The following is a 26,119-nucleotide window of genomic DNA, read 5'->3' as shown; positions in this document are numbered from 1 at the left end:
GCATGAGAGTTTGATTTTGATTATGAATTCTCAGAAGATTTCTTTCCTTCTCAATTCAGTGCCAGAATTATTTCCTGGGGCTTAAAAAAGCTGATGGGAAGGTTATTTTTAGTTTGCTCTCCTACTGAGAGGGTAGCTCAACTTTATTGAAGGTGATCTACTATTAGACTTTATTTTAGCTAAACCCTGGGATATACCTTCTGCCCCAGCCCCATAATACTGTGAATTCAATACTTAGGTTCACCTCGTTTGGTAAATGCCTTCAGGCAAAAGCCAGTCTCAGAGTCCACCTACCTTTTCTGTGTTCTTGCTCTCATTCAGTCTCTGATAAGAGCTTGCTTTCTTCTTCTCTTCTAGCTAATAGATATGTTTGGGGGGTGGTGGGGGTGGGGTGGGGTTTGGCTTTTGTTTCCTTATAATGAGAGGCAGCCTTCTCACTGATGAAGAAATTATGAATAAGTAAAGCAAAAATGAACGCTGTGGTTTTGAATCAGAGGTTATCAATATATAAACTCATCATGGATTCTACTTAATATACAGATAGAGAAATATAAAAGTGTGTGTATGCATGGATTAGTATGCATGTGTATGTTTCCTAGCTCTGTCGGCTGAGAGGACCTAACTAACAGCAATATCCCCTGGTATTGGTGGTGGTGGCCAGACCCTAAGAAGGATCCCTGCCACCACACTCAGGATGATGTTCATGCTCTTGTATAACTGCCTCTTTAAGGAACTGTGACTCAATCTAACCAATAGAAGACAGCAAAGGTGATAGAATGTCTCACTTCTAAGATTACGTTTCATTTTATAGTAATCTATCTGCTAAAGGATTTGCTCTAGAGACTTTCTAGCTAGCTTTGAAATAAGTAGCCATTTTGGGAGGCCCACTTGGCAAGGAGCTGAGAGTGGCCTCTAGGAGTTGAGGATAGCCTCTAGCCAACAGCAAGAAGCTGGGGCCCTCAGTCCTGTAACTACAAGGAAATATACTTGTGTGATTTATTTATTTATTCATGAGAGACACAGGCAGAGACATAGGCAGAGGGAGAAGCAGGCTCCACGCAGGGAGGACTTGATCTCCGATCCCGGATCCCAGGATCATGACCTGAGCCATAGAGTACCTAATTCAGTGTGCTAGTCCAGATTCCTGGCCCTCAGAAATGGAAAGAAGAAATGGATGTTGTTTTGGGCTATTAGGTTTATAGGTAACAACTGTTGTGCAGCAATAGCTAATATATACATAGTATATATACTATGTACATACATATATATAGTATATATACTATATACATAGTACAAATAACTAATGCCCAGATCTTGGTTTCTAAACACAATTCTTCAGGGGAACTGGGTTCTTTGCAAAAGTACCTGATTTGGTGGCTGGGGCAGGAAAAACACTAAGATAAGCCTGGAACATCTTGTGTCAGAAAAGAAGTGCTCAAAATATTATGAAGTCTTGTTGAAAGAACACAGAAGGAAGCCACCCTGAAGGAACTCCTAATTGCCAAGCTGGAATAATCTGGGCAATGGAATAACTATTGATAGTATTAGATTTTAACTGATAGAATAAACACAAATAACTAATTAACTAACTAACTAACTAAATAAATAAATAAATAACTAAATAAGGAAGGGAGGGAGGGAGGGAGGGAGGAAAGGAAAGAAGGAGAGAGAAAGGACAGCTCTTCCTTACAGAATTCTAATAAATGCTGAAGGAAAGAGAGAAACAGAAAGCCACTATTAGGCAGAAATATAACTGTTGCAGGCAAGATCCATCAATGGATGCTAAAATTAGCAAGCAAATGTTTGATGAAAAATAGGATGCATGGTGACAAATAAGATCCCCCAGTGTCCATTAACTATAAAGGAAAAGATGGTAATTTACTGTGAAAAAAGCCCAGTAGACACCATGGTCCTCAATCAAGTGATCCAAGTTAACATTATTGAGACATCCTGACATGATAAACCCCTTAAAATGATGCAAATGGCACACCATTTCTGTAGAATTCTTGCCAAAAATGCGTAACTGCTTTGTAATGATGAAAAAAAACATCACACACACACAAAAAAAGAAAAAACATCAGACAAAACTGAGGGATATTCTACAAAATAATTGACCAATAGTCTCCAAAAGTGTCAAAGTCATAAAAGGAAAGGAAGAAATGAAGAACTGTCATAGGATGGAGGAGGCTAAGGAGAAACAACAACGATATGCAAGGTGGGATCCTGGATAGGATTCTAAAACAGCAAAGGATGTTAATGGACATCTATAGTTTAGTTAATAGTATTATACCAATGCTAATTTTCTAATTTTGATCATTGTACTGTGGGTAAGGTGCTAAAATAAGGGAAAGCTGGGAGAGGAATCTTTGTGCTATTTTTATAACTCTTTGCTAAGTCTAAGTTTAGTTTAATATAAAAAAATTTAACTCTCAACTCAATTAAAAAAAAAAAAAGACAACCAATTTAAAAAAGGGAAAAAGATCTGAATAGACTGACCTTCCTACCTCCCTCCTTTCTTCCTTTCTTTCTTCGCTTCCTGCCAGCGTGAAACCCAATTCGGGACTTGAACTCACAGCCTTGAGATCATGACCTGACCTGAGATCAAGACTCGGACACTTAACTGACTGAGCCTTACACTCTTACATTTGTGTAAGAAGATACACAAATGGCCAATGAGTACATGAAAAGATGCTCAACATCATCAGTTATCAGAGAGCTTCAGGTCAAAACTTTCTTTTTTTTTTTTTATTTATTAGGTCAAAACTTTCATATACTACTTTACACCCACTTACTATGGTTAGAATCATCAAAAAGCCAAATAACAACAAGTGTGTTGGCATGGAATTAAAGAAATCAGAACCGTCATACATCATTGGTGGTAATGTAAAATGACAGCAGCTTTGGAAAATAGTCTAAGCAGTTCCGCAAATGATTAAACGGAGTTACCATATGACCCAGGAATTCCATAAGGAGGCATATGTCCAAGAGAAAAGAAAACCTATGTAGACACAAAGACTTGCAAATGATATTAACAGCATTATTCATAATAACCAAAAGATGGAAACAACCAAACATCCTTTGACAGACAAGTGGATAAACAAAATGTGGTTATTATCTATACGACAGAATTTAATTCAGTCCTATAAAGAAATGAAATACTATATATAATGAACGGATAAACCCTAGAAACATATGGTAAGTGCAAGAAGACAGTCACAAAGACCACATATTACATGATTCCATTCATATGAAATATCCAGAACAGGGAAATCTATTGAGATAGGAAGTGGGTGAATCGTTGCTTAGGGCTGGGGGCAGGGTGGTGGGTATGGGAATGACACACAAAGGGCATGGGGTTTCTTTCTGAAGTTTTATGATGATAGGTATGGTATGTGAATTACAGCTTGACAGTTATTTTTTTTTAAAACCACTTGATCTTTTATTTCATTTTGTTTCTGTTTTACCCTCCTTTGTATTGCTATCCTGGGGGTGTGTGTGTGTGTGTGTGTGTGTGTTTTAAGACTTTATTTTTTTAGAGCAGTTTTAGGTTTGCAATACTATTGAGAGGGAGGTACAGAGATTTCCCCCATGCCCTCTGCCCTTACCTGTACACAGCCGTCCCCACTGTCAATTACTCACAGGCATTGTATATACTGGATCAAGGATGAATACACACTAACACATCACAATCAGTTGAAGCCTATGGTGTACTTAGGGTTCCCTCTTGGTATTGTACATTCTAAGGGTAGGGACAAATGTGTAATGACATGTATCTATCATCATAATATCAGAGTATTTTCACTGCCCTAAAAATCCTCCATGTTCCACCTAATTCATCTGTCTCCTCTATCCCTACCAGATAACAGTGATCTTTTTCCTGTCTTCATAGCTTCACCTCTTCCAGAATGTCATATACTTGGAATTATACAATAAGTAGTTTTCTCAGATTGGCTTCTTTTACTTAGTAAACTGTATTTATGGTCCTCCTTGTCTTTTCATAGCTTGGTACCTCAATGCTTTTTAGCTTTGAGTAATACTCCATTGTCTAGATATATCATAGTTTATTTCTCCATTCACCTACTGAAGGACATTCTTGGTTGCTTACTGGTTTTAGTAATGTGAATAAAGCTGCCATAAATATCCATGTGCAGATTTTTGTGTGGACATGTTTTCCCCTTTGGGTAAAGACCAAGGAGTGTGACAGCTGGACTGTATGTTAAGGGTACCTTAAGTTTTGTAAGACCACCAAGCTGTCTTGCAAAATAGCTGTATCCTTTGGCTTTCCCACTAGCAGTGCTCCATACCTGTTATTGCTTCAAAATATCTGTCAGAACCACCAATGCCTTTCATCTTATAAAAGAAGTAAATACTGACACAATGCAAAGGATAAGAAAATTTAAGGATAATTTTCTCTCTTTTTGAAAATATGATTGGTTTCTGCAAAACAGGCTCCTTCATTTATTCTTTTAAAAAGTGAGATTTTCCATAGAACACATGTAAAAGGCATTTGGACATTTTTTGAAATAATTAAGGGAATTTGAATAGGGATTGGCTACTGGGTAGTTGACAGTAAGAAATTGTTGCTAATTCATTGTTGCCAGATAATTGAGTGATTACTGTTATCTAGTTTTGTTAAGAAGTTCCTTTTTAAAAGAGATACACACAGAAGTATTTTTGGAATTAAATGACCCAATATTAGGGATTTGTTTTAAAAATGCTACAACAAATAAGGATAGATAAAATATATAAGGCAAAATACTGGTAACAGTTGAAGCTCAGGATGGATAAGTAGGAAGAGTACTATTTTCCCTTTGTTGAGGTTTGATATATTTTTTAAAGATTTATTTATTTTAGAGAGAGGGAAAGAGTACATACACGCATGGGGACACATAGGGGCAGAGGGAGAGAGAATCTCAAGCAGACTCTCCGCTGAGCACGGAGCCCAACTGGGGCTCGGTCTCACGACCCTGAGATCGTGGCCGAAACCAAAATCAAGAGTTGGACACTTAATTGACTGAGCCACCCCAGCACCCTGTGTTTGAAATTTTAAAAAAGAGAAAGAAAAAGACTATTATTCTTTAAGGCCAAAGAACAAATAAGCCACTTTGAATTCCTCTAGGGAACAAGGTAGAGTACAAATGAAGACAAGAGACATAGAAATAGTGGTTTGCAAATCATAGGCAACAAAGTTGTTTTACAAAGCCCGTTTAAAGAATAAAAGAAGACATTTCTTCAAATCTTACCCAGATTATACTGTGATTATTGTATGTCAAAAATATACCGATATTGAGAAGCGTTCAAACACTAATTCATCAGGCAGGAATTTCTTTTAAAGCACATAATTTATAATATCACACTGAAATCACTTTAATATCACTGAAATACTTACCTTTTGAGATTTGGCTCCTTTAAATAGAGAGGCGTACACCTTCTTCTCCGGCTTGGTAGCTCTAAAGATGGATTTTCTGACTTATTTTCAGCTTTAGCAGCATTATTTGAAACAAAATTGGTATTTGTCAAGTCCTGTAGTGTTCTACAACCTGCAAAGAATATTATTTTCACAAATATTTATAAATGTGGGATATATGGGATATCTCTATATAGAAATAGATATGGGATATAGTGGTTTACAAATTGCTGGTAGCACATTTTTAAATATAACAATAATCAAGCTATAATTTTAAATACTATAATAGCAATGAAATTATTTGTGAATAAGTTTTTCTCCTCAAAATGAGGGGAAAAGAGACTTAAAATTTTAAACTATCAAAGTAGATTATAACATTTTTATTCTGAAATCACATATAGGCTGATAAAAATTCTTTATAGGTCAACTCTAGTCACAGAATCATACAAATTACTACACATTCATTCAACATTTGTATCGACTGCTTACTCTATGAAAGGTACCATGAGGAATAGAGATGCAAGATGGCTGACCAGTCCTCTATCATGTACTAGAACTCTGGATTTTTGCACTTTTGCTATAGTATGCGTTTTATGTGGAATAGCCTTATCAAATCCTAGTGCTAACTTGAAAAGAAATCTGTACCCTCATGTTCATAGCAGCATTATGTATAGTCAAGACATAGAAACAATCTAAGTGTCCATGGATGGATGAACGGATAAAGAAGTTGTGGCATGTGTGTACATGTATATTAATATTATATGCATATTACTCAGACATAAAAACATGAGGAAATCCTACAATTTGAGATAACACAGATGGATCTTGAAGGCATTATGTTAAGTGAAATAAGTCATATACAGAAAAACAAATACTGTAGGATCTCATTTATATCAGGGAACAATACAAAACAAAATAATCAAAACCAAAAACCCAAACCCAGAAAAAGAGATCAGACTTGTGATTACCAGAGGTGACAGAGGGTGGAGAAAGGGGGGAATAAGAAGAAAGCAGTCAAAAGGTAAAAATGTCCAATCATAAGACAAATAAGTACTAGGGATGCAATGTACAACCTGATGACTACAGCTAACACTGCTTTCTGATATATAAGAAAGTTAAGAGGGGGCGCCTGGGTGGCTCAGCTGAGCATCTGACTCTTGACTAGGCACAGGTCATGATCTCAGGGTTGTGAGATCAAGCCCCGCACTGGGCTCCGTGCTGGGTGTGGAGCTTGCTTAGGATGGATTCTCTTTCTCCCTTTCCCTCTGTTCCTCAACCCCACACCCTCTCTCTCAAAAAAAAAAAGTTGAGAGTAAATCCTAGGAGTTCTCATCACAAGGAGAAAGCTTTTTTCTTTTCTGTTTACTGTATCCATATGACATGATGGATATTATCTGAACCTGCTGTGGTAACCATTTCATAATACATGTAAATCCAATCATCATGCTGTATGCCTTAAAGTTATACAGTAATGTCAATTATTTCTCAAAATGGGAAAAAATTTCTAGTATTCTACATACATATATATTCAAATGTTAAGTCACCCAGTAGAAAATTTTGACTGATATGGGAAAGTCCAACGTCATAAAATTTCTAATAATGAAAGAATATCCTTTGGATGTATAAGGGGAAAAAATGGGATAAGTAATGTTACATACAGCATGACTTCAGGCATATATTTAAATTCCATAGATTGAACTCTGTATGCACATGCCAAAATGCTGACTGCAGTTCTTCTGGGTGATTGTTTTTCCTACAATTTCCTGATTTTCTACTTTCCATTTTCTGCAATGAGTATTATTTTAATAACTGGGAGAAAATAAAAAGTAAACACTAAAGATAAAAATCCTACCTATCCTTTAGGGCCTAAAATGCTATCTATGTATTTCATGTCCTCTTGTCCAAATCACTCCCAATATATGTGTTAGCACATGTATGCTTTTATTAGAGCATTTATCACATTTACCATCTATTTGTTGTTTGCTATTTTGAAACATGCATTCTGAGGAAAGGGAGTTGATATTACTGATTTTTTAATCCTCTAAAACTCCAAATCAGACAACTTTGTGGTAAAGGCCAAATCTGTTTTTTAGGTTTTAAATATTCAAGACACTACTCTGCTATCTTTCCTAAAATAGTACACTTTCTTTAAAATTTTTTATAGTTTCTATATACCAGGTTACACAGCTAAATACTGTTTTTAACTCCATAAAAATATCAGTTATAACAAAATACTTTACTGGTTTGAAAAAAGAAAATACTTCTAAAACTTGATCATTTCAGCCATTAACCTACCTATTCCTGATTTTTGTGTTCTCTGGTTGAATTTCATCCCTTTCATCTTCTCATGTACATCACCACTTATTTGAAAGATTGGTGAGCTCTCCAGGGCAAAATTTTCTTTTATCATCAAATTTTTACTAGGAGAAATACTCAGAGGCACTGAATCCTCATGAGCACTCTTAAAGGAAGAATCTTGTATGTTAGGCGAATATACCTGAGAAAAAGCTTGAAATGTCTTTGTGTAAAACTCTGGCTTCATTTTGACAACTTCCTCATTTTCTGAAATTTTTTCCTTAGCATCTTGTCCAGATTCAACTGATATTCCCGGGTCAGTGTCAGATATTATCTGCATTACCTTATGGCTATCTGAAGAAGGATAGATGATCTTCTTTTTCTTTGATTTAGATGACGTTTTGTTTACTTTTCTGACTTGGCACTCTTCTTCTTTTACCACTTCCACAAAGGGGTTATCTCTTTTTTCATTCAGAGTTGTAGGGCTTTGCTTCAGATTCTCCTGTAGGTCCATGTGCTTATCAGGATCAGAATCTGCTTCATTAGTAATATATTTTAAACCTGATTCTAAGGAGACAGATGTCTGTAAAGAATCTGGTAACTGTGAAATACATTTTTTTTTACCTTTTGCCAAAATCTTTGACTTGCCTGATAATTCTTTCCCATGCTTTTTAACTAATTTATAAGGATTTGAATTTTGGTCACAATTTTCCTTTTCATTATTATCTATTTCCATAGAGTATCCACTGATAATACTTTGGCATTCAAGTCTTTGTTTAGATTTATTTACTTGAAAAGCAAGATCTTTTGTATAGCTTTCTTGATCCTGTACATCTTTATCATTATCCCCATATATTTCATACCTTTCAGAAATTATTGCTGTCTTCTGATTTACTTTCTGCCTAAGTTTCTTATTTTTTGATTCATTTTGCTGAGAAGGTTGCTTATCAGTCACATGCTTTTTCAAACCCAACACATTCTGTGCCTCATAATCATATAGATTTCCATTACTGGGAGTGGGAAGACAAGCTGTTTGTAATTCACTTGTGACTTCCAGGTTTTTAGAAATAGTTTCTTTACCTGTTTGATTTAGAGAAAAGAAGTTACTTTCTTCTGGGTCATGAATACCTTTTTTTTTAAACTCATTTGCCCGGTTCATTTCCACAATTATTTCTGTCTCCCGACTTACGTTCTGCCTAAGCCTCTTATTTATTTTTGATTCATTTTGCTTTGTAGGTGGCATATCGGTAACAAGCTTTTTCACCCCCAAAATGTTTTGAGTCTCATAATGACATAGGTTCCTATCACCTCTGTTGGAAGGATCGGCTTTCTGAAACTCATCTGAGTCTTTTAGGTTTTCAGGGATGATTTCTTTTTCCTTTTGGTTAAGAGGAAGTAAGTTATCTTTTTCTGGGTCATGTGTACCTTTGTCATCATTCTCATATACTCGGTTGATTTCAGAAATTATTTCTGTCTTCCGACATACCTTTTGCCTAAGCTTCTTACCTATTTTTGATTCATTTTGACAAGCAGGTTGCATACCACAGACATGCTCTTCTACTCCCAGAACATTTTGAGTCTCATAATCATATAGGCTTCCACTATCTTTGGTAGAAAGGGCAGGTGTTTGGAACTCACTTGGGTCCGTTAGATTTCCAGGGACGATTTCTTTATCCTTCTGGTTTAGGAAGAAAGAATTACCCTTTTCTGGGCAATACACATTCTTATCATTACCTAAATGATTCACTTCAGAAATTATTTCTGTCCTCCGATTTACTTTCTGCCTAAGATTATGAACTTTTGATTCATTTTGCTGAACAGGGTACACATCAGTGATCTGCTTTTGCAAATCCAATACATTTTGGATCTCACAATTATACAAATTTCCATTATCAATGGTGGAAAGAGCAGGTTTTTGAAACTCATCTGAAGCTTTTAGGTTTCTAATAATTTCTTTATTCACTTGGGTTTGGAAGGAGAAGTTACCTTCTTCTGGGCCATGCACAACTTTAGCACTATCCCTATATATTTGGTTTGTTTCAGAAATTATTTCTGTCTTTCGATTTATTTTCTGCCTAAGCTTCTCATTTATTTTTGATTCATTTTGCTGAGCAGGCTGCATATCAGTGACATGCTTTTTCAAATCTGACATATTCTGGGCCTCATAATCATATAAACTTTCATTATCTTTAGTGGAAAGATCAGCTGTTTGAAATTCACTTGTGACTTCTGGGTTTTCAGAAGTGGTTTCTTTATTCTTTTGGTTTGAGAGTAAGTTATCATTTTCTAACTTAGAAATCACAGTCTGTCTAGAAGCTTTACTTTTATGACAAGCTAGAGAACTCTGACCCATACTAAATTTACTCTCCTGATGGAATTTATCTAAACTTTGAGAGAAAGAGTATGCTTCTTCTTGCTCATTTGTTACATGTATTTTCTTTTTTTTATTACACTGTGTAGTTTGTCTCTTATCTTGATCAAAGTCATCATGAAGGGTTACTTTCTTCAGTATGTTCAACTGAGTCAGCTGCTCAGTATTGAACATAAAATTTGGATCGTCTGAATCCCCTTTGCCATTCAAGATAACTGATCTTTTTTCTGGTCCATTTTCAATCTTTTCCTCAATATTGATATCTGAACTATTTTTAAATGGTCTCTTTGATCTTTCTCTCTTTTTTTCAGAGCTTGAATCCCTCACTTTTCTGAAAGTTTTTATTTCACAATCATTTGATTTTTTATTGCTTTTATTTTTAGTGCCCGTTGAAACTGTAACAATTTTGCTTATTTCACTAGCAGTTAAATCCATGTCAGCATCATACACAGTTTTCTGCAACTGAAAGTCATCACTACCTTGAAATGGATTCTTGTACTCTGCAGTAGGTTCGCTTGTCGACTCAGATGAGACAGGAAGCCATTGGATGTTTCCTTGCATTTCAATATTCTTTTCATTAGTATGATCATTTATCTTATTATTCCAATTTAATTCTGGACTTGAAATGTGTTGTTGATCTAAATCTGTCATATGAGGACTGACAGGATTATTTAATTCCTGAGATAATACATGTTTCTTCCTTTCAGTTACATTACTGAGCGATGGCTTCTCCTTTCTGTAGCTGATCGACTGGGCATTTTTCACCTCACTCATTAGAGAACTAACGGAATTTTGGTCTGAGTGGAAAAAATAAAGGGAAAGAAAATTCAGAAGTAATGACAATGAATTTGTTATTTTAAACAAACAGAGCAAAAATCAAGCTGTTTCACAGAAAGGATCCTGATAATGTATTCTGTTCAGATACTTACAAAGAATCTATGCTGATAAAAATAAAGTAGAAATGACCAGAGTATTCATAAGTTACATTTTACATTGTATTTATGGACAATATAGATTAAGAATTCACTCTGCCTTGGCCCCAACAGTAGAGTGGAACACATCTGATGGTAGAGCCACTAACTTACATTTCTAAAGTCAGAGGAGGCCAGCAAATGAACCCAAATAACAGTGATAAGTCTGACAAGTATTACTATTGAAAGACAATCAGCAGGCAACTAAAGTTTATATAAATTATACATACACACATAAATTTTTATAAAGGAAAAACAATTCTAAGCTCTAAATCAAATATACTTATGGTTCTATAATCCAATCTGCAAATCTATGATAAATACATAAGCCAGACTCCCCTGAAGGATTATTTTAGAAATAACTATGTAAATAAAACGTAAGTATCATCATTTCCTCTGGCTCAACTATTACCCAGGCTCAAGTTTTTGCTTTGGTTTTGATCCTGAAAAAGTAACAAAATCTATTTAGGTCCCTCCAATTTTTTTTTTTTTTTGTCTATGAAAAGGAGAAGATGAAACTAAATAAATATATGGCATCTTTCAATTTGTAAACTAAAAAGATACCAAGAAAAGCTCTTTGGGCTGACTCTATTTTTTTAAAAAAAGATTTTATTTATTCATGAGAGAGACAGAGAGGCAGAGACACAGGCAGAGGGAGAAGCAGGCTCCATGCAGAAGCCCGACATGGGACTCGATCCCGGGGCTCCGAGATCACGCCCTGGGCCCAAGGCAAGCACTAAACCACTGAGCCACCCAGAGATCCCAAGGCTGACTCATTTTTAAATACTGCTCGCAGAATAACAGCATTAGGCCACTGTGGATCTGATATTTATCAGCATGTTTATTTAAAAATTATATTTTTCAGGGGGACCTGGGTAGTGGCTCAGCGGTTGAGAATCTGCCTTTGGCTTGGATCATGATCCCAGGCTCCTGGGATCGAGTCCCACATCAGTCTCCTGGTGATGAGCCTGCTTCTCTCTCTGCCTGTGTCTCTGCTTCTCTCTATGTTTCTCATGAATAAATAAATAAAATCTTAGAAAAAAAATAAAATACAATAAAAATTAAATTTTTCACCAGTAGTTTTAAATGATGGGAGTTAGCAAATCTATAACATAAGAGAGCTACCTTATTAACTGTTTATAAACCATGGGCCTCAAGCAAAAAAGTCTGATGAATATAACTTTTTAATATTGATATTAAAATTTTTTTTTAAATCTCACCTTTGGGAAACATATCAAAAATAGAAAAAATGTCTGAATCATCTAAACCACACATATTATGATTATTTTCTTTAAGAAATAACAATTACAAATCATACTGACTTGATAAAGGTTGCCCTGTTGATACCGAAGAGGGAATATCAGGTGATATCTTTGATATAGCACTGTCATCATATTGCATTTTCTCTTTCTCTTTATCATCATCATCATCATCATCATCATTTGAAGTTAATGGAACCCTAAATGCAGGTGGAAATAAATGACGAGTTTTGTATTTTACAAAAATTATTTAGAAAATTACATAGATAGTTCTTTTTATATGCCATTTATTTAAGATCCAACCACAAGCCCACTCTGGTATCTTTTTATGTTCAATGAAGACAATTATAGGTAGGAAAGAGATAGTTTCTAATAGTATAGAACTTGGAATAAAACAGGAATGCTACTTACCCCAGAGCCCCAGTGGCCTCAAAAAGAGATAACTGATATAACCACTGGTTGGGCTACTAAGAGTAATAATACTAATGAAACGAATAAACTTCAAACATACTAACAAATACTCATATAATATTTATAGCTTTCTTACAGTTAATTTTATAGAATAACCAAAAATGTTTCTATAGTTTCAATAAGTACAGTTGTATGTAAAGTTAAGTGTGAACTAAAGTTTCCTATGTGCCAAAAGGTATTCATGTAAACTAAGGCCATATTCCTAGAGTAGTTAAATCTATTTGGCTGCAGGGAGATATAAACAGACAGAAATAATTAAACTGACCTTGAATTCAAAGAATGAGGATTAACATCCCCCAAAGACAAAGATTTTGTTTTAAATGCCAAACAACTTTAAGAGGTTATGTTTCTGATAATGGCTGAATAGCTATTTTTGAATCAGCCCTATCAAACATAATGACTATAAATTCTGGATAAAATATTTTAAAAAACTACCTAAAGTAACTGGAGAGTAAACAAAAAGCAAATAAAGAGCGAGTGATACTTTAAAAAAAGGTGAGTTTACAACCTCAGCCAGTGCCACATTTTTAAAAAGTTAGAAATCTATATTCTTACTGATTCAAGGTAAGAATTAAAAACAATTAAGACAGATGCAAAAGTATGTGTGATGGGGAAATAACAGGTAGAGAGGGGAGACCCAAATTTTGTGTGTAAATTGTTCCCCTCCCCATCTCTGGCTGACCCAAAAATCATACATATGTGAGGAAGATTCCAAGCAGGCCAGCTAAGGATAAAAGAACTAAAATGAGATTTCATATGTTGCCACTTACAGGAAAATAATAAGTTTGAGTTCAGACAAGGTAATTGCCTAGTAAAATAAAACACAAATTTGTTGGAGGAACACACCTGAATCCAGACTTTCTATAACATAGGACTCACATGTCCAGCATATAATCCAATATTATTCAAAATATAATGCAACAGGAAAAAAGTGTTCAAACTCAAGGGAAAAAGATAACCAATAGAGAATGTTCCTGATATAAAACACTCATGAAAATATGCTCAAATGAAAATATTGAGCATGAAAGAATTCTCAATATTATTAATATTATCAAGGAAATCAAAATCAAAATGAAATACCACTTTATACCAACTAGATGGTTATAATCAAAAGCATAGATAATAACAAGTATTGGTAAGGATGCAAAGAAACTGTGACCCTAATACTTCGCTGGTGGAAATGTAAAACAACGCAGCAGCTTTGTAAAATGGTTTGGCACCACCTCCAAAAGTTATACAGTTATATGACTCAGTAATTCTACTTGTTGGCATAAATTGAAAACTATGTCCACACAAAAACTTTTACATGAATGTTCATAGCACCACTGTTCAGAATCGTCAAAAAGTAAAAATAGCACAAATGTTCATTAACTGAATGGATATACAAAATAAGATATACGCAAACAACAGAAATTTTTTTTTAAGATTTTATTTATTTATTCATGGAAGACACAGAGAAAGAGGCAGAGACACAGGCAGAGGGAGAAGCAGGTTCCATGCAGGGAGCCTGATGTGGGATTTGATCCTGGGACTCCAGGATCATGACCTGGGCTGAAGGCAGGTGCTAAACCGCTGAGCCATCCAGGGATTCCCAAAAAAACAGAAACTTATTCAGTCATAAAAAGGAATGAAATAGTAACACATGCTACAAAATGAATGAAACTTGAAAATATTGTGCTATGTCTTTCCCAAAAATCATCTACTTCTTCTAGGCAGAAGCCAGACACAAAAGGCCACATATTGTGTGATTCCATTCATATGAAATGTCCAAAATAGGCAAATCCATAGACACAGAAAACAGATTTGTGGTTGACGGGGCCTGAAGAGGAAAACTGGAAGTGACTGTGTATGAATACAGGCTTTCTTTCTGAAGTGATGGAAATATTCTCGAATTTAGTGGTGAGGATTGCACAATTTTGTGAATACATTAAAATCCATTGTACACGTTAAAAGGATGCACTTAATGTTATGAAAAACTTTATGTAAATTATACTTCAAATTTCAAAAATAAGAATAAAGGATATAATAACGAGCAGACGGGGATCCCTGGGTGGCTCAGCGGTTTAGCGCTTGCAGTAGGCCCAGGGCCTGATCCTGGAGTCCTGGAATCGAGTCCCACATCAGGCTCCCTGCAAGGAGCCTGCTTCTCCCTCTGCCTGTCTCTCTGCCTCTCTCTCTCTCTCTCTCTGTGTGTCTCTCATGAATAAATAAATAAAATCTTAAACAGAAAAAAAAAGTGAGCAGACACTAATGAAATATGAAAGAAAAATTGACAAAAAATATCAATTAAACTGGGACACCTAGGTGGCTCAGCGGTTGAACATCTGCCTTCGGCACAGGGCATCATTCCGGGGTCCTGAGATCAAGTTCCATATTGGGCTCCCCATAGGGAGCCTGTTTCTCCTGCCTCTTTCTCTGTGCCTCTCATGAATAAATAAATAAAATCTTAAAAAAAAAAATCAATGAAACCAAAAGCTGAGTCTCTAAAGGAATCAATAAAATTGACAATAATATAGCTAGCTTGATAAATTAAAAAAAAAGAGTGATACAAATTACCAATATCAACGATGAGAGAAAAGAACCTCACTACAGATGTCACAGGCTTTAAAAGAATAATAAGGGTATATTATAAACAACTTTATACCAATAAACTTGACTGCCTAGAAGAAGTAGATGAATTTTTGGAAAGACAATTTTTTTTTTAAGATTTTATTTACTTATTCATGAGAGACATGGAGAGAGAGAGAGAGAGAGAGAGAGAGAGAGAGAGACATAGGCAGAGGGAGAAGCAGGCTCCATGCAAGGAGCCTGATGTGGGGCTCCAGGATCACGCCCTGAGTCAAAGGCAAACGCTCAACCACTGAGCCACCCATGTGTCCCAACACAAGTATTTTCTAAATTGACTTGAAAATAATAGAAAAAATCTGAAAAGCCTTATATTTATTTAAGAGATCAAATTAATAATTAAAAACTCAGGTCCAAATATGTTCTCTCTTTAATTCTTTCAAACATTTAAGGAAGAAATCCCAGTTGTACACCCTTTCAAAAAATGGAGAAAGAGGGAATGCTTCTAATCTTGTTTTACAAAGCCAGCACAACTCTAATTAAAACTCATCAAAGATACAGTAAGAAAATTATAGACCAATATCCCTTATAAATACAGATAAAAAAATTTAAAGAAAAAGTTATCAAATCCTATCCATTAATATATAGTAAGAATAATACACCATGACCACGTAGAATTTGAGATAGAAGTTTGTTTTAATGCAAATAAACTGAAGTCACCAAACTGACAAATGAAGTAGATCTCAATTTTTTAAAACTAAGTAGAATAAAGGAAATAATAAAGAGCAGTCACCAATGAAACATGAAATAGAAAAAAAAACTGATAAAAAACATGGATGAAACCAGATATAAAGGAGAAAAGTCATGATTATCTCCAGATACAGAAAAAAAATTTGACATAATTCAATATAAATTCATTATAAAAACACTAAGCAAACCAGAATAAAGAGGAAAGTTTTTCTTCAATTTGCAAAAAAGGTACTAACTTTTCAAAAGAAAAGACAGATGCCACAGACAATAAAATAACACTTTTAAATTGCTAAAAATAATTCCCAACTTAAAATTTTGTAATTGCAAACATACTCCAGAAATGAAGATGAAATAAGTATGTTCCTAGAAAAACAAAAGCTGAATGAATGCATTGCCAGGACCTGCATTAAAAGAAATAAAAAGAATTTCTTTCAGCATAGAAAAATTATCTTAAAAAGGAATCTCAAAATGAAAGCAGTGAATTTTACCTCACTGAAGCTGAGGAAAACAACTGTGAATGGGTATACAACTAAAAATATAGGAAACAATATGAAAAAGATAAAAAAGTTAAATATGTATGTGATTTAAATGAATCTTGGCTACACAAAACAATGAAAGTAGTAATTTGTGGGATTAAAATATATGTATGTATGAAAGTTAAAAAAAAATCTAAGGATGAATGTTGCTGTCACTAGAGTACTCATAAAAGAACAGTAGAAGATAACAAGTTAATAGATAAGAAAAATAATGGAAAACATTTTATTTCCAAAGAAATCAAGAAAGAAGAGAAACAATATAAAACAGATTGCTCAAATAGAAAACAACTAGATGGCATATATAAATCCAATTATATCGTCAATGATATTAAATGCAAACATACTAAATATTCTAATTAAAAGATGTTACAATGAATTAATTTTTTAAAAAGAACTTATATGCATTTTAAATTAACAGAATTTAAAAGTTATAGAAAACCAGAGAAATGCTGTATCAGACAAGTAGACTTAAAGCAAGAATCATTTCTAGAAGTAATTCATATTGATAAAACAAGTCATCAGGAAAACAAATTAATCCTAAACTTTTTTAAAGATTTTATTTATTTATTCATGAGAGACACAGAGAGAGAGGGGCAGAGACATAGGCAGGGAGAGAAGCAGGCTCCTTGCAGGGAGCTTGATGTAGGACTTGATTCCTGGGCCCTGGGATCACCTGAGCCAAAGGCAGATGCTTAACCACTGAATGACCCAGGCATCCCTCAATCCTAAACTTAAATGTGTTTACTAAGAACTTTAAAACACGTAAAGCAAAAATTGACAAAACTAAAAGGAGAAATTCATGAATCCATAATCATAGTGGCAGACTTTAATGCATTTCTATCAGTAGCTTATAGAAGAGATGACAGAAGCAAGAAGGGTATGGAAGTTTTGAACAATATAATCCATAAACTTGACACAACTGATACAAAGTACTGTATCCAACAACCACAAAATACATATTCTTTTTATGTGTACCCAAAATATTTACCAAGTTAGACCAAGCAGTGTCCTAATGCAAATATTAATATATTTCAAAAGATCAAAATCATTTGATTCACGTTCCATAACTACAATGGACATCAGCTAGAAATCAGCAAAAAAAAGTAATTAGAAAAAACATATCCAGCTGATTGGAAATTTAATATGCTTGTTAATGATCCATGATTCAAAGAATATATCAGAATAGAAAGTAGAAAATATTTTAAACTCAATGGTAATAAGGATATGGCACATCAAAAATTATGTGGTGCAGCTAAATAAGCCTTTAAAAATATTTTTGAAGATACGTTCGTTAGATTACTCCTTTCTGCCCCTGGACGCCGCCGAGTAAGCATCGTTAAAGTCTCCCCTCCCACCGCCGTCACGTCTAAGTCAGAGTCTCCCAAAGAGCCTGAGCAGCTGCGGAAGCTCTTCATCAGAGGTTTGAGCTTCGAAACGACCGATGAGAGTCTGAGGAGCCATTTTGAGCACTGGGGGACGCTTACGGACTGTGTGGTAATGAGAGACCCCAACACCAAGCGCTCCAGAGGCTTTGGGTTCGTCACGTAGGCCACCGTGGAGGAGGTGGACGCGGCCATGAACGCCAGGCCACACAAGGTGGACGGAAGAGTCGTGGAACCAAAGAGGGCTGTCTCCCAAGGAGATTCTCAAAGACCCGGTGTCCACTTAACTGTGAAAAAGATTTTTGTCGGTGGCATTAAAGAAGACACTGAAGAACATCATCTAAGAGATTATTTTGAACAGTATGGGAAAATTGAAGTGATTGAGATCATGACTGACCGAGGCAGTGGCAAAAAGAGAGGTTTTGCTTTTGTGACCTTTGACGACCACGACTCTGTAGACAAGATTGTCATTCAAAAATACCATCCTGTGAATGGCCACAACTGTGAAGTAAGGAAAGCCCTATCGAAGCAAGAGATGGCAGTGCTTCGTCCAGCCAAAGAGGCCGAAGTGGTTCTGGAAACTTTGGTGGTGGTCGTGGAGGTGGTTTTGGTGGGAATGACAACTTTGGTCGTGGAGGGAACTTCAGTGGTCGAGGTGGCTTCGGTGGCAGTCGAGGTGGTGGTGGATATGGTGGCAGTGGGGTTGGCTATAACGGATTTGGTAATGATGGTGGTTATGGAGGAGGCGGCCCTGGTTACTCTGGAGGAAGCAGAGGCTATGGAAGTGGTGGACAGGGTTATGGAAACCAGGGCAGTGGCTATGGCAGGAGTGGCAGCTATGACAGCTATAACAACAGAGGAGGCGGAGGCGGCTATGGCAGTGGTAGTGGAAGCAACTTTGGAGGTGGCGGAAGCTATAACGATTTTGGCAATTACAACAATCAATCCTCAAATTTTGGACCCATGAAAGGAGGAAATTTTGGAGGCAGAAGCTCTGGCCCCTATGGTGGTGGAGGCCAATACTTTGCCAAACCACGAAACCAAGGTGGCTATGGCGGTTCCAGCAGCAGCAGCAGCTATGGCAGTGGCAGAAGGTTTTAATTACTGCCAGGAAACAAAGCTAAGCAGGAGAGGAGAGCCAGAGAAGTGACAGGGAAGCTACAGGTTACAACAGATTTGTGAACTCAGCCAAGCACAGTGGTGGCAGGGCCTAGCTGCTACAAAGAAGACATGTTTTAGACAATACTCATGTGTATGGGCAAAAAACTCGAGGACTGTATTTGTGACTAATTGTAACAGGTTATTTTAGTTTCTGTTCTGTGGAAAGTGTAAAGCATTCCAACAAAGGGTTTTAATGTAGATTTTTTTTTTTTGCACCCATGCTGTTGATTGCTAAATGTAATAGTCTGATCATGATGCTGAATAAATGTATCTTTAAAAAAAAAATTTTTTTTAAAAGAAAGGCTAAAAATTAATAATCTAAACTAGCTCAAGAAACAAATAATAGCAGTAATAATAAAACTTTTAAATTGAAAAGAAAGAAAAAGCAAAACAGAAAGAAATAATAAAGAGCAGATTAAACGCAACAGGAAACAAATATGTTAAAAAGAAAGATCTACATAGTCCAAAAAAGGATTCATTTTGCATAGATGAATAAAACTAATAAATCCCTAGAACACAACTCATCAAGAAAATATTGATAAAATACACTCAATATTAAGAAAGAAAAAGAGAACATCTCTACATACTCTACAAACATTAAAGATGTAACTAGAGGAAAAAAAAAAAAAAAAAAAAAAAAAAAAAAAAAAAAAAAGATGTAACTAGAGGAATTATAAACAATTAGATGCTAATAATTTGATATTTTAGATAAAATGGAAAAACTGAGAAAAAATAACAAACTTGACACAAGAAAAAATAGAAAATCAGAATATTCCTGTATCTATTAAAATAGGATATAATAAAAAAACCTTTCCACAAGAAAACCTGAAGGCCCGGATAATTTCTCCCCAACACTTAAAGGAAAAAAATATATTTACACAAATACTTATAGAAAATAAAAAATAAGTGCACTTATCAATTCATTTACTATGATCAGCATAATAAATACCAGGATTTGACAAATTATTTTAATAATGAAATATTATAAAACATCTTTATTATTAACATACAAGGAAAAATCCTTTAAAAAATAATCAATGTCTATGTCTCTATGTCTCTCATGAATGGATAAATAAATCTTTAACAAAAAAATAATAATCAAGTAAAATTTAGTGATAAAGGATGTATCATTAGGAGCAGTTCACTGTAGAACTGTAATATTGATTTAATATTTAAATATCAATCCTTAAAATTCATTATATTAATAGAAAAATATTAAAAATAATAGAAAAGAGAAAAAAAATAATATGTCCTTGATAGGACATAAAAAGCATTTGATAAAATTAAAATGCCATTCAGGAAAACTAGAAGTACAAAGGAAGTTTTCAATTTGTTAAGAAGAATCTACAAAACACCAAAGGCAAACATAACATATTAGATAAGGCAAACACAATAAGGATACCCATCATTACTACTTTTATTCATTATTGAACAAAAAATAGTCACTGCAATAAGGTAAGAAAAAAATTAAAGGCCTACAAACTGAAGGGGAGAAGGGGAAATTGTCCTATTTCTAAATAATAAAATTACATTCATAGAAAATGGGGAAAAAAACTACAGATAAACTATTAAAATTAATAGCAAGGTCACTGGAAACAAGGTCAATATTTAAAAATCAATTGTATTTCTACATACTAGCATCAAGAAGAAAATGAAATTTAAAAACAATATCATTCAGAATACCACTAAACATCTAATAAGTAAGAAAAATCTAAGATGTGCAATAACTATTCAGTAAAACAGAGAAAATCCATAATATCTAAATAATATACCATGTTCACTGATAGAACACTCAATTTTATAATGATTTATAATCAAATTAATCAAGAAATGGTCATTTTGGTCAGGAGAATAGCAATGGTCAAAGTTAATTTTAAAGCTCGGAGCAGGAGCACCTGGGTGGCTCAGTTGGTTAAGCATCTGCCTTCAGCTCAGGTCATGATCCCAGGATCCTGGGACTGAGCCCTGAGACTGAACCCTGAGCAGGGAGCCTGATTCTTCCTCTCCCTCTGCCTGCCACGCTACTCACCCTGCTTGTGCTCTCTCTCTATCAAATAAATAAAAATCTTTTTTTAAAAAAATAGATGAAGCTTGGAGCAGTATGCAAGATAATAAAGATAGAAATAGTTATCAGATTTACCCAGCAAAGACATGATGCCAGTGGGGACCTAGGGGAAAAGAAAGAAAAGAACCAGAGTACCAGCATACTACACATGCTTGTGGTTATTGAATTGATGCATAAGTCTCTTTGGAACCCTGGAGATATAACCTGTACCAAGAACTACAGATCATCTCATTCCTACTTTACTAGGCAACCACATGTTGATGAAACCTAAACACTGTAACACACAAATAATGGATGTGTTACGTAAAAATCTAAACCCTCTGAACCAGTATAATTCAAACCCATGAAACTAAAGGTTCACTTTTGCCTCTTTCTTCTCTAGAGTCTATGGGAAAGCTGAATATTATTTCAGTTCTATTAGACTATGTCTTCAATTTCTTTTACTGGTACAATGTTAACAAGAAACTGGTACAACGTTAACAAGTATTTCGTTATTTACTTTGAAATGTTTTTCTATGTTTCAAGAAAGAAGACCAAATAAAAACTGTGCAAAGCATTATCTAGGCAAGTATTTAACTAAGTTTGAAGCAATTACCTTGCAAATGGAAGACGTACCAACTTACACTGTTTACTAACCCGTTTCTTCTTGATACTTGACAGTAGAAAGGGACTCTGATGAAACTATTTTGAAAAAAATAAAGAAAATGAAAAGGAAAAATAATTTCTAATCTCATTTAATTTTTACTATACCAGATTTACAAGTATACCAATAGTAATAGAACGATTCTTCCATTAGTTTTCAATAGTTGAATGAGAATAATGTGGTAAGATTAAACATAGTTTATCCTTTATTATGCCCTCAAAGATAATCATTGCTAATATTTTGTTTTTTTTTTTTTTTTTTTTTTTTTTTTTTTTTTTTAAAGATTTTATTTATTTATTCATGAGAATACATAGAGAGGAGAGAGAGAGAGAGGCAGAGACATAGGCAGAGGGAGAAGCAGGCTCCATGTGGGGAGCCTGATGTGGGACTCGATCCTGGGTCTCCAGGATCACGCCCTGGGCTGTAGGCGGCGCTAAACCGCTGAGCCACCGGGGCTGCCCTCATTGCTAATATTTTGATATATAAACTTCCAAACTGTCTTCTCTGTATATGAATAAATATGTGTATATCTGCACATATATATCTCTACATAAATACTCAATATCTTCATGTCTACATATGTATTATGTATAATTGCATTTTATAATCTACATTTTAATGATCTTTTAAAACTAAAAGTCTAGGTGATTTTATTTTATTTTTTATTTTTTTTTTATAGATTTTATTTATTTATTTATGAGAGACAGGCAGAGACACAGTCAGAGGGAGAAGCAGACTCCATGCAGGGAGCCTGATGTGGGATTTGATCCCAGGACTCAAGGATCATGCCCTGGGCCAAAGGCAGGCGCCAAACCGCTGAGCCACCCAGGGTTCCCAGTCTAGGTGATTTTAATGTATCTTTTAGGTTTTTTTTTTAATCTATACTTTTGAAATTTTCTCACACTTTTTTTTTTTTTAAGATTTTATTTATTTATTCATGAGAGACACAGAGAGAGAGAGAGAGAGAGAGGCAGAGACACAGACAGAGGAGAAGCAGGCTCCATGCAGGGAGCCTGACGCAGGACTTGATCCGAGGTGTCCAAATCAGGCCCTGGGCTGAAGGCGGCGCTAAACCGCTGAGCCACCAGGGCTGCCCCTCTCACACATTTTTTGAACATGTTTTAACTATTTATATTTAATACAGACTATAAAATTAGGCAACACACAACCATGTTTTCTTATTACACTGCTAACCTGTAATAGAAACAGGAGTATGGCCAAGTTGACAAGCTAATTTTAAAATTTAAATGGAAATACAAAGGACCCAGAATAGCTACAACAACTTTGAAAAAAGAACAAAGTTGGAGGGCTATGATAATTAAGACAGTATAATATTAGCGTAAAGACAGACAAACAGATCAATGAAATACAACAGAGTCCAGAAACAGACCCACACACATTTGGTCAATTAATTTTTGACAAACATGCAAAAGCCAAATGGAGAGCCTAGACTTCCATGTTCACCAGGCTATAACCAGGCAACTCTCCTTCAAACTGGGAATACTGTCAGAAAAGGCCAAGAAGAGAGGTGGAACAGCTCAGCGGTAAGACGGACACCCCCATCACTGTTGGAGAATACGTGGGGACTCTAGACTTTCATTCTCACCAGGTAGTAACAAGAAGTCCCTCTTCTTCTCCTCTAGGGTGGTGACAGAAAGGTCTAGTAGAAAGTTAGGATTTTCACCACTCTTCAATGGTAACAATCTCCCCCCTTCCTATCCCACAATCCTGCTGTCATTGGAAGCCATAAAGTCATGAGGCATCCCTGCTCTGTTCATCCAAGGTGGTGTCTGAACTCCCAGCTCCATCCATCACCAGGGTTGACAACAGAAGCTGAGTAGAGACCCTAAACTTTGACCCCTTCCAACTTGGCAGTAGGTGGCACTTTGCCACTGGCATGGTATCAGAGGAAGCCTGCTTAAACAGAAGATTTAAATAAGATCTGGAGATTCATAATACACGACCTAAATGCCCAAGATATAATATAAAATAACTTACTACACAAAGAATTAGGACAAGGCTTAAATATGAAAATTCTAAATGTGAACATGAAAAGACAATCAGCAAACACCAACACCAAGATGACACAGAAGCTAGAATTACCTAACAAGGATTTTTTTTTAAATTTTTAAAGATTTTATTTATTTATTCATGAGAGACACAGGCAGAGAGAGAAGCAAGCTCCTCACAGGAAGCCCGATACAGGACTCGATCTCAGAACCCCAGCATCATGCCCTAAGCCAAAGACAGACGCTCAACCACTGAGCCACCAAGGCATCCCTCTTACAAGGATTTTAAAGCAGCCATCATAAAAATGCTTTAATAAGAAATCACTAACTTGCTTACATGAAAAAAAATACAAAAATCTCAGCAAAGAAACAGAAAGTCTCAGCAAATAAAGATACAAAGAAGAAGCAAATGGGAATTTAGAACTGAAAAATACAATAACCAAAATAAATTAAAAACTCAATGACTCAAAGTCAGAGCGGGGAGAAAAATCTGTGAACCTGAAGATAAAGCAACAGAAAGCACCCAATCTAAGCAACAGAGAAGATACTGAAAAATAATTAAGAGGATCAGGGATTTATGGAATTCTAACAAAAGATGTTAGAACTCATGTCACTGAAGTTCCAGGAAGGAGATAAAGAGGGAAGACCTGACAAAGTTTTAGAAAAATAATGGCTGGGCAGCCCTGGTGGCGCAGTGGTTTAGCGCTGCCTGCAGCCCAGGGCGTGATCCTGGAGACCTTGGATGGAGTTCCACGTCAGGCTCTCTGTATGAGGCCTGCTTCTCCCTCTGCCTGTGTCTCTGCCTCTCTCTCTGTCTCGATGAATAAATAAAAATAAAATCTTAAAAAAAAAAAAATAAAGAAAAAGAATGGCTGAAAATCCCCCACATTTGGCAAAAGAAACGAATCTGCATATTCGAGCTGTGTGAACCCCAAAAACGGATAAACTCTAAGAACTCCATGCCAGGATATATTTTGCAAAACGAAAGACAAAATTCTTCAGAGCAATGTGAAAAAAATGGTATCTTCCTACAGAATTAAGAATAAAAAAATAGGGGCATCTGATCTGCATTTGGCTTAAGTCATGATCCTGGGGTCCTGGGACTGAGTCCCACATCAGGCTCCCCACAGGGAGCCTGCTTCTCCCTCTGCCTATGTCTCTGCCCCTCTCTCTCTGTCTCTCATGAATAAATAAATAAAGTCTTAAAAAAAAAAAAAAGAATAAAAAAATAAGCATCTGCCTTAAAGAAGTAACAGTAAAATAAACCACAGGAAAGGAGAAATTACTACTAAAGACAGAAGCAAAAATTAGTTAAGTCTGAAACGCTAAATTAGAATTAAATTAGAATTAAAAATTAAAAACCCAGAAGATGGTTCTTTTAAAGGAAAAAGAAAAATAGAAAAACAACAACTACCTAACCTGGTGGGGCAAAAAAAATAAAAGAAAAGCCCAAATACATAAAATTAGTTAACTGGGAAAATATGCCACAGACAAAATTTTTAAATGACAGACTATTTTGGTCAACTGTGTGCAAATCAATTTGAAAACATGAATGAAAAAATTACTTTTAAGGAAATATAATTCAACAAAACTGACCACAAAAGATAGAAATTTTCCTAAGCAAACCCATATCCACAAAGAAATAAAGTAAACAAAGAATGACCATTTCTACCAAGCAAGACCCAGGTTTCACAGAAGAACTCTAGGAAGTTGGGACACCTGGGTGGCTCAGCGGTTAAGCGTCTGCCTTCAGCTCAGGGAGTGATCCTCTGGTCCCGGGATTGAGTCCCACATCGGGCTGCCTGGAGCCTGCTTCTCCCTCTGCCTGTGTCTCTGCCTCTCTGTGTGTCTCTCATGAACAAATAAATATTAAAAGAACAAAACAAAAAAAAGAATTCTAGGAAGCACTTAAAGAAAAAATAATTCTAATACTATATCATTTTTCTAGATCACAAGGAAATTAGCCAAATTCTTTTTATGAGTTCAGTATTTATAATATTTTTATCAATGTCTAAAGACTATATAAAAAGAAAACCTCAAATTGAACACCAATAAATGAAATGGTAAAATAAAAAAATAAAAAAGAAAAAAAAAAAAAGAAAACCTCAATTATAAATAATGATAAAGAAATTCCTAACAAAATACTGGTAAAAAGAATTTAGGAGTATATTAAATCATTTCTGAAATTTATTCCATAATTGCTAAATTAGGAAAGGTATTAAAGTAAATCATCA

At 35.3% G+C, this 26,119-nt stretch overlaps 1 protein-coding gene across 2 annotated transcripts in view; it reads right to left on the bottom strand.

The window, feature by feature from the left end:
• The window catches only part of SGO2 (shugoshin 2), a 42,190-nt gene that overhangs the window by 2,587 nt on the left and 13,484 nt on the right, over positions 1-26,119 (bottom strand). For both annotated transcript variants that reach the window (XM_038585296.1, XM_038585297.1), the window contains exons 5-8: positions 21,829-21,914; positions 12,367-12,503; positions 7,703-10,870; positions 5,390-5,540 (exon numbers count right to left, since the gene is read on the bottom strand). In XM_038585296.1, the coding sequence (XP_038441224.1) occupies positions 5,390-5,540; positions 7,703-10,870; positions 12,367-12,503; positions 21,829-21,914 (3,542 nt within the window). The remainder of the gene's footprint in view (positions 1-5,389; positions 5,541-7,702; positions 10,871-12,366; positions 12,504-21,828; positions 21,915-26,119) is intronic.

This window comes from Canis lupus, chromosome 37 (assembly GCF_011100685.1).
Source record: "Canis lupus familiaris isolate Mischka breed German Shepherd chromosome 37, alternate assembly UU_Cfam_GSD_1.0, whole genome shotgun sequence".
Classification (NCBI taxonomy): Eukaryota; Metazoa; Chordata; class Mammalia; order Carnivora; family Canidae; genus Canis; species Canis lupus.
The sequence above is the reverse complement of the archived record's forward strand: the minus strand, read 5'-3'. Positions and strand labels throughout refer to the sequence as shown.